At 33.1% G+C, this 10,171-nt stretch overlaps 1 protein-coding gene across 1 annotated transcript in view; it reads left to right on the forward strand.

Moving 5' to 3' along the window:
- Positions 1-4,494: 4,494 nt before the first annotated feature.
- Positions 4,495-10,171, forward strand: part of LOC111398429 (katanin p80 WD40 repeat-containing subunit B1 homolog) — a 21,811-nt gene continuing 16,134 nt past the window's right edge. Inside the window, exons 1-10 of the mRNA XM_023025328.1 lie at positions 4,495-4,986; positions 5,696-5,826; positions 6,246-6,363; positions 6,475-6,701; positions 7,012-7,114; positions 8,784-8,854; positions 9,013-9,087; positions 9,182-9,325; positions 9,438-9,663; positions 9,838-10,168. Coding sequence (XP_022881096.1) covers positions 4,953-4,986; positions 5,696-5,826; positions 6,246-6,363; positions 6,475-6,701; positions 7,012-7,114; positions 8,784-8,854; positions 9,013-9,087; positions 9,182-9,325; positions 9,438-9,663; positions 9,838-10,168 — 1,460 coding nt within the window. The 5' untranslated portion in view covers positions 4,495-4,952. The remainder of the gene's footprint in view (positions 4,987-5,695; positions 5,827-6,245; positions 6,364-6,474; positions 6,702-7,011; positions 7,115-8,783; positions 8,855-9,012; positions 9,088-9,181; positions 9,326-9,437; positions 9,664-9,837; positions 10,169-10,171) is intronic.

Here is a 10,171-nt window from a genome sequence, read left to right on the forward strand (position 1 = left end):
ATATATGCAAACTGATTAAGTACCTAATGAGAAGTTTAACGGCAAATTTTTAGAAGTGAAATCTGGTTTTGTTTTGGCTTTCTCATAGTAATTGTGTGCTAGTTGTTTAGTTTGAAAATATCCAAACACATTTCATATTACAACATTGAGTTCATCAGAACCAGGCACCTGAAAATTGCGTTGCAGTTTCAAGCTGATCTCAATAAGAGAAGCGGCATTGGTTGTCATATCTTTCAATATCAATGATGAACACTCGGACTAGAAAGATTAGGCAACTATACTTTTTGAGTGCACTACCCAACGTAAAGTTCTTAGTTTTAGAGGTATAGTAGAGGTGGGATTGCGAGATTTTTGGTTACTCAGAGAGTTGTGTCTATTGAAGATAATGGCCAGTCGATTGAATTCGAAATGGCCATCATCAAAATTTTGGTTCAAAATAGGTTGTCTTTTACCTAGGTTTCGACTTAGATGAGACGCAAAGTCAAATCTGTATTGTGTAGTAAATGCTAATGCTCATATGATGTGAACCACATAATGATATGTACATGTAGATTGCAATGGACTTTGAGTCATCGTTGCTATTACACCTCCTATAACGACTGACCAGGTCATCAACATAGGCCACACTTTGAGGCGCCTAAATGCCTAAGCAATATACCAGCATAAAGTGAGGTAGAATCCGAAGTTGATAGCATTGTGTATGAAGCAAACGACATCGTGTGAACAATTTGAGCCGCAACTCCTATAACATAACCCTGTTGGTTAGAGTCCAGGCTTCGACATAAGATACTGATCTTTTAGGTAAGGATCTGTCCAAAATAAAATCTTATGAATAATAGATGTGACATCTCTGCAACAGATGCCAATGTGTCAATTCGAATCTAAGAACATTAAATGCCCGCCCACCGATGAAGTGATAGATGGACTTTTATGAAAAGACACTTCGGACTAGCAAATGAAGCCACGCGTTTTCCATCCAACGATTCTTCCTCCACCTTATTCTCTATAAATACCTTTGTAAGGTAAGGTAACTTCACAACTTAAGTAACTACTATTTTTCTTCCCACTTGAGATAATATAGAAAGTTTGACGGTCCTCACTATCGGACTTAGTTGTGTGCAATTATCATCGACTAACTTGATCGCCAGAATGTTTGTGACTGCAAACACATCGTCGAGAATGGCCATGAACTATCGACTGTTTGTGCCAAGTGTACAAGGAGGAATATACGTGGAGTTGCTTTCTATTAGCCACGTTGAGATCTATTTTTGGGGGGTCAACAACTGCCATTTCCAACCAAATAACTGTGTAGAATCAAGCTCTTTTGTACAGATGAAATGTACATGCATTTTTATATATAATGAGATGGCAACACTGAATTGGCTCGTTTAGAATTGTTTTTATCTTAAATTGTGCCAATTGTCAATCTGTCAAACTATCTAGTAAAAATCTTTTTATATATAGCACGATTGCAAATGTGTAATAGAAAAAATCGATAAAATAAAAAACTATTGGTCATTAAAAATTTAATATAAACTTCATTTTAGTAAACAAACTTTAATTTGTTTCGATGTACTCACTTAACTTCTATTTGTTTTAGTTAAGTTGCCCATAAATTATATTTTAATTTTATTTGCAAAAAATATCAATACAATTTATTTACAAGAAATGTTGGGAAAAAATAATCCAAAGAATTATCTTGTTGAGACCTGAATTAGACTCTTTTCCTTAAGATGATTATGCTTTGCACATGTGCCTAATGATTTTCTGCACTTGTCTCTCAAAATACAATGATCACATCACGCCAAAAGGGCACTCCAAGTTAAAATAATTAGCGAACCTACCTATATTTAAAACTCTCTTTATATAAAACACTAACATAAAATAAATGTAAAAATTATTATGAAGTGATATGCAGCAATACAATAGTGCAACTAAGAAGTGAATAAAAATGTAGCTAACTCATAGCTTCTTCTTTAAGTCCCCATTTAAGCCTTTTTTTTTTTTTTGGAGAAAGATAGATTTTAAAATGAGATTACGTGTAAACTAATTTTATAAAAGAATGCGTGATTGATAATGAGATTTGAAAAAATAAGTTTTTTTTTTGTTTTTTTGTTTTTTTTATATAATAAATTGAGCTCAAACATAGGCTAAATTAAAATTGCAAATTGAGCTCAAACATAGGCTAAATTAAAATTGTCACTAATATGCAATTTTGCAAGTCATAATTATATAACGTAATTATGTCACAGTTGCATAACATATTAGAAATATTTTAGATAAAAATCGTCCGAACTCATAGCCCACAGTCACACAACATAAGGGCGATCTTCATACGAAATGACAATTTTCCAAAAACTCGTGTCTTAAATCACATTTTAAATTGTACATACATACTTGACATTTTATATTGTTATAACTTTATGATTGAGAGTTATAGTCACATAATTCATAATCATACAACATTTCAGGTCACAATTGCAATTTCACACAAAATGATAGGAAAATATTTGTGGTCAATTCATGTGACCAAAACAAATGTTTAATTATTTTATTTGGGACTAGTTGTAATTTTTGAAATATTTGGGATTATTACAATTAATTTTTAAAATCTATTTAAAGAGGAGATAAATGCATCATTTTACAAAATTTATTGAAAAAAAGACAAAAAGATTGTATTCCACAATGTTTGATTGATCTAAGGGAGTATTGCATAAAAAATGAAATGTAACGATATATTACATCAATTATCATTTGTTTAGAACTTGTTTGAACCACATTATTTTCACAATAATATACTTTTGAATAGTGTATTGATAAAAAATGTGTGGTTAAAATACAGAAAAAGTTTTATATTCACGTATAATATTATTTTATAGAAGAATGTGTGGTTGAAATGACGTTAAATCATTATTGAAAAATGATTTTTTTTTTGGAAAGAATGTGAGTCAAATAGAGCCTTAATTAGTAGACTTGTGATTTAGGGCCCGTTTGGCACGACTTTTACTTTAGCTTTTGCTTCTTGTAGAAGAGCTTTTGGAGAAAGTTATTTTAATTTTTGTTTGAAAATTAATATTTAAAATCACTTCCCATTCCGGAAGTGCTTTTGGAGGAAGCAAAAAAAAACCAGCTTCCTCTAAAAGCTCTTCTAACCTCCAAAAGCACTTTAAACAAAAATAGCCAAACGGTCCAAAAGCGGCTTTTGGCTCTCAAAAGCTCCTTTTGGCTTTTCAAAAACCATCCCAAACGGGCCCTTAATAAGTCAAGACGACGGTGGTTGAGGTAATTAGCACAAAATGTTCTTACATTTCAATTGTGTAAAACGTCCATATCTTTTATTTTTTGACACTTTTATCCTTACATTCATACTTTATTATGGAAATCATCATTTTTATTAAATTTCTCATGTAAAATGACAAATATATCACTTATTTAAATAAAACAATAAAAATAAAGAGAAAAGTTAAAGAATAAAGTGCAATCATACTCTCAAACATTTTTAAAAAGTGTAAATGAGTCCAAATAAATTATTAAAAGAGTAATTAGCACAAAACGTCTATACTTTTTAATTTTTTGACATTTTCATCCCTATTTAATATTTTATTGCGAAAATCGTTATTTTCATCTATTTTCTCAATTAAAAGTTGTAAAATGACAAATATACACTCTTCTTTAAATAAAAATAATTGCAACTGTATTTCCAAAATTTTCAAAAAAGTATAAATGAATTCCAAATAAATAATTTTAAAAAAGTTTTTTTTATTTTTTTAATTCTTTGTTTGAATTTTATTTTTATTTTTTTTAAAATTTTGGGACTATAGCTGCAATTTGTTCGTCATTTTTCTTTTCTTTATTTTTGTTTATTTAAAGAGGAATGTATATTTATTATTTTATAGCTTTTAATTGAAAAAATGGATGAAAATAATGAGTTTTGCAATAAAATATAAAAATAAGATTAAAAATGTCAAAAAATGAAAGGTAGGGATATTTGTACAATAATAATGAAAGGTATGGACGTTTTATACTAATTACCATTTTAATAATTTATTTGGATCCATTTGCGCTTTTTGAAAAAGTTTGGGAATGTGATTGCAATCTATTCTTTAATTTTTTTTTTTTTGTGGTTTTATTTAAATAAGGGGTATATTTGTTATTTTACACGAAAAATTTGATGAAATGATGATTTTTGCAATAAAAGGAGAAAATAGGAATAAAAGTGTCAAAAAATAAAAGATATGAACGTTTTACACAATAACACTGGAAGTTATAAATATTTTGTATTAATTACCTAAGGCAGTTGCATCTAGGATTGCATTAGACTTAAGAGACGGTGTTGCTACTTCTAACTCCGTAGGCGAGTGACTTAGTGCAGTAATTTTATTACCTAAGAAAAAATCAAAATGTAGCATTAAATGGAAATTCTAATAAATAATTATGATTGTTTTTCAAATGAACTTTTTTTTTTTTTGAAGTTTTAAGATATGACATAACTATTATTGTTGTCTTCTGTGATTATGAAGCAGGGATCTTGAAAACAATTTCTCTTCTTCTCCCACCCTCCTCCCACCTCTTTATCTCTGTGCTTTTTTGATTTTTAATATCTTTCACAAATTCATACTTTTTGCTTCTCAAGCCACTCTTACAACTTCATATTTTCCGTTTCCTCGAGTAAAAATTAAAGAAAACTGAAAGAGATTCAAAGATTTCTCGGACTGATTGGGCTCATTTCTTCACAGTAAATTAGTACTTTCGTGATATGGCGTGAACGCAGAGCAAAAGTGTAAGATTTCAAATCGATGCAAGTGCGGGCAAGTGCATTTTTGAGATCTGAAATGAGCCAACACAGTATTACGGCGTCGTCCCCATTTCTGCAGAGCTGGAGTTTGTGCTAGGGGTTTTCTGCCGTCTCGTATTCCCCCCGCCCCCCCACCCCGGATTGTTTAGACTTGCAAATGACGACCACCACCAAACGTGCTTATAAGCTACGTATCCTTTTTTACTTCATTCTAACTTTCTAATTAATTTTTTTCGAATTCTAAATTCAAATCGAGAAAAGGAAACTGCGGTGAATTTGAATGGATCTAGAGGAAAGAAACTTGTGTGCTCTATTACATTATTTTGTTTCCAATTATTAAATTTATTATTATTGATGCTACTACGTCTATTATAAAATTACCAAAGACTTCTCTTGATAGTGTGCTTAAGTCGAAGAGTTGTGTTTAGGAATTAATTGTATGGAATGAGTAAATACCAAAGTGGATATTTATTTTTCTATTCTATTGGAGTTTCCTTTCCCTCTTCTTCTTCTTTTTTTTTTTTTGGATGCTTTAGTGATTAGGCATTTGAAATTAACTGCATAGAAGATTGGGGATAACTAAGAATTGATATTGGCAAATGGCTAACGGGAAGCCAGTGAATGAAACAGTTTACAAATATGAATAAATCAAACTGGAATGGCTGCAAGATTTTGAGTAGATGAACGAAAATTTTTTGAAGTCAAACCATTTTTAAAATTAGCTAGGTTGCCCTTTAATAAGATCATCACAATCTCTGAATCACTGAGAAACAACGGAAATATGTGCAGCTTCTGGTTTATCTGGCCTCGGCTGTGTTAACATTGCATATGTCACAATGAGAGATGACAATTAAAGGTATAGCTTAAGTGTTAGTTTGGTACCCTTAATGGTATATTCAGAGGAATTTGTTGCTCATTCTTCAAGTGTGAACTGCTTAAAGATTGGGAGGAAATCATCAAGGGTTCTTGTGACTGGAGGAGAAGATCATAAGGTCAACCTTTGGGCCATTGGAAAGCCCAATGCCATACAGGTGAGTTCAATACTCACTTTGCATTTTCTTTTTTGGGGCCTTGATGTTTTCTTATACCTTTTTTCAACCTTCTTATGTTATACTGTACTTTTTTTGGGTTTTACAAACTGCCTTCCCCTTCACAACCCCTAGCTAAAAGACTCGAACTATGACCATTTGCAGGCAATATGATAACTTAACCTGTGGATGATCCTTAATCTATTTATTATACCTGCATCACCTTTTTATAGCTTAAGAGAACCACTCCTTGTTTCATTATGAAACTATGGATTGCCGTATCTGATAGTTTCTTGTTTCATAAAATTCAACTATTTTTCCCCTTTTCTGGCCATCACGATATTTGTAGAAGCATTATTAAGAATGACACCTATCCCCTTATCTTTTCTCATTGTTTATTGTACCCTTGGCTCACTGGCTAGAGTTTGTCCGGGCATTCGAGTGGAGTTGATTCCGTAAGCTTTGATTCTTCGGAGGTGTTGGTAGCTGCTGGAGCTGCAAGTGGTACAATTAAGCTTTGGGATTTAGAGGAGGCTAAGAGTATGCATTCTGTAACCCATTTATTTATGCACGATGAGTTGTATTTTAACATTCCTTTCAAACACAAGAAAATCACTTTATGTTTGACTTTGCTTTTTGTGTGATTGATAGTTATTCGCACTCTCACTGGTCATCGCTCCAATTGTATATCGTTGGACTTCCATCCCTTTGGGGAGTTCCTTGCATCTGGATCTTTGGATACAAATCTAAAAATATGGGATATTCGAAGAAAAGGGTGTTTACATACATACAAGGGTCATACACGAGGTGTTAATGCCATCAGGTTTACACCTGATGGCCGCTGGGTGGTGTCTGGTGGAGAGGACAACACTGTGAAGGTTAGATCTTTCAATTTCTTGGTGTTCTTTTTCCTTTTGGTTTCCCATTATTGTGCCTGTGATTTATCTAGGAGAGAGAGGGGAACTTGAAACATTCAACTGCGATACATCTTGGTGTATTTTTTGTACTTTCTTTTCCTCATGGAAGTCATTATCACATGGTCAAATGCCATGTTTTTGCTAGGATACTAATATAAGTCTATGTAAATTATCTATTGGCGCTCTTAACTTTATTGTTTATATCCCCTTTTCTTCAATTCTGGTGCAAAGCCTTTTTATGATTTCAGCCCTTATTAATTCTTGTGTACAGCTGTGGGATTTAACAGCGGGCAAGCTGTTGCATGAGTTCAAAAGTCATGAGGGCCAGGTTCAATGCATTGATTTCCATCCCCATGAATTTTTGCTGGCAACAGGTTGGCAAACTATAGCCATTGAATTGATAGATCTGCCAAACTAATGTTCTCAATAGAATGCTGTCTGACAACTCTTTTGATTTGCTACTTCAGAAACTGTACATGTCATAATTCTGGTTGTAGAGCAACTTAAAAATTTGATAAATCACAATGGTGGGCTTGTTGAAGTCCCTGAACAGTAGTATTACTGATAATGTTTTGACAAAGTTGTGCCACATACCATCAAAACAGCATAAACATTTAAGAAGATGCAAAGACTAGACGGAAGGGTAATTTTAAATTAAAGGAATATAAATTAAAACCAATTGTATTTTTTATTTTTCTTACAAACAATTAGTATCAGTATAGATTATATTGAAATATTTATGCTCCATTCTTCATGTGTTTAAGTTTAAACCATTATTTTGAAGGCAGTGAAATAGTTTGTCAATTTTATACGTAAACCATTGCATTTCTGAAATTTCTCTGGAAGTTTTCCTTTTTTGATTCTTTAGAACTTATCAATTATCTGTAATTTAAACTGAGATTCAGGGTCTGTGCCTTTTATAAGACTTGAGTAGCTTTTCTGAATAGGATTTTCAGTGTGCGATACTGTTTGTTGAATTTTTATCTTACTGTGGAAGATGAAAAATATTATAGGAAGAAGATAGAATAAGAAGTGAGAAGGCATTAATGCCTACTGCCTAGAGTCCTTCAAACCCATAGGTTTCTTGATTCCAATAAATAGTGCCAAAATAGCTCTAGGAGGCTGTAAAATGTTCCTAGACCTGTTTATTATTATGTGCTGGGGAGTATTTTACATATCTTGAGAGCTTTTGAGTTTCAGAAGACTGTCAATAAAGCATTTTTGACTTCATGTGTTTCAAGTAAACTTGGATAACCTAAACAAGATGCTAAACATAAAGATACTACGAATTAAAAAAATGAGGCTCACCTTTTAGCTTTTGAAAGGTTCTAACATAACTGTGAAGGGAGGAAATATGGAGAATAAGTTTTTTGTTATTTGATTTCAAAGCTACATCATATTTTCATACAAACTTCTGCTTCCTTGTACATTTATGTCCCTCATGAAGTCACATTGATTTTCATTCATTTTCATAACCATAATCACGCTGTTCTTGAAGTCTGCTACAATAATTTTTTTTTTTTTTTTTTTTTATTGACGGGGGAATCCTCAGCCACTACCCTTCAAGTGCGCACTGGGTAAACCCTCAAGCTGACGCAATAGCTTGCAAATTACGTACAATAATTTAATTTTTATCACCCTTAATATGGTTGCTGCTTATCACGATCTTAGTTTGTGATATCCACTCGTTATCCGCTCAATGTCTGGTTGAGGCTTAAAACGCATAGAAATCTGAGATGGTTACTTTGTGACTGGAAGAAACTTGAGGTCTTCGTTTTTTAAACTCGCTTAGAAATCTGATATGTTTACTTTCTGACTGGCGGAAACTGGAAGTCTTCGTTATTTAAACTCACTCCTGAACCTATATTACAGTGTTTGAGAATCAACTGTCCTTTTTTCTCCTTCGAAGCTATAGAAAATCAACTTTCACCCATATGTAAATGTATATGTACACACTCACACGCACATATTCCATTAGATCTAGTCGAGGTTGCCTTTGCTGATCATCGCCTAATAAATATTTAATGACCTTTCTTTTGGCAGGTTCAGCTGACAGGACTGTTAAGTTCTGGGATCTTGAAACTTTTGAACTAATAGGTTCAGCTGGGCCTGAGGTATCTTTTCTATGATGTCATTGATATCTTTTCCTAATCTTTGCTTTTTACAGCTTATTATGGGCCAAAATCTTTGCTGTTGCGTTCAAAGTATAAAACTAACCTTTTTAATTATCTGATGAATTTGAAATAACTAGTGATTACTTGTTTCAAATCAGTTCACAGGAGTGCGTTGTATGACCTTTAATCCTGATGGAAGAACCCTTCTTTGTGGCTTGCATGAGAACTTGAAAGTATGCTTTTGCATGCTTTATGTTTATTAGAAAATAATAGATTGAAGTACTGTTGTTTGTCTCACTTTTTCTCTACTAATTTTTGTTGTCGTAGGTCTTTTCATGGGAACCAATTAGATGTCATGATACTGTAGATGTGGGGTGGTCTAGATTATCAGATCTGAATGTTCATGAAGGGAAGCTTCTTGGATGTTCGTATAACCAAAGTTGTGTTGGAGTATGGGTTGTAGACATATCGGTATGATTTTTTTATTTTTTATTTATTTTTTTCAGAATGTCCACTGCTCTTAATCTTCTTCTTATTTGATATTTGAATTGATGATTATTTTGCAACCATGTGATTTTGGCAGCGTATTGAACCATATGAAATTGGTAGCGCTGCTCGATTGAACAGCAACTCAGAGCCTAAATCTAATTCTGGTGGGTCAACCATACTAACTGAGGACACTATTAAGGGCAATTTAGGCAGGCTTTCCATTTCACAAAATTCTGATTCTGCGAAGGAAACTAGACCTCTTGCAAGGCTTTCTGTCTCACAGAATTCAGATCTGAATGGGGACTCTAAATCTCTTGCACGTAAGCTACAATTCAATGTATCTCATTTGATTTGTGGTTAGTTTAGTAACCTTTTTTCAGATTATTCTTTTTTAGACTTCTTTAACAGCTTGATCTGGGATTTCTGTCATTTTGTCTGTCCATTTTCCTTTCTGTGCCGAGAAGATATATTGATGTTGTATGTTCTGCATGAAGCTGCTGTAAGTACAGCTGCAACTCCACAGAGGGGAAATCTCAGTGTTGTTCCAAGAACTACTCAAGTCAATTCAATGGCAGTTTCCAATGTGACAGCCCCCAAGAGGCATCCTGTGAAGGTCCAGTCAACACCCAATATTTCAGTATTCAATAGATCAGAAGTTATACCTGTGCTTGTGCCTAGAAATAATCCGAGAATGGAGCAGGCTGCTGAACAAAGAAAAGGAGGAGCTCCACTAAGAACACTGCCACTGTCTATGCAGTCAAAAACATCTGATGATCGAAAATTTTCATCTGTCAGAGATGACTTGGAGAGGTCTACTATTTCTTCGTT

The sequence above is a fragment of the Olea europaea genome, chromosome 8 (genome assembly GCF_002742605.1).
Source record: "Olea europaea var. sylvestris chromosome 8, O_europaea_v1, whole genome shotgun sequence".
Taxonomy (NCBI): Eukaryota; Viridiplantae; Streptophyta; class Magnoliopsida; order Lamiales; family Oleaceae; genus Olea; species Olea europaea.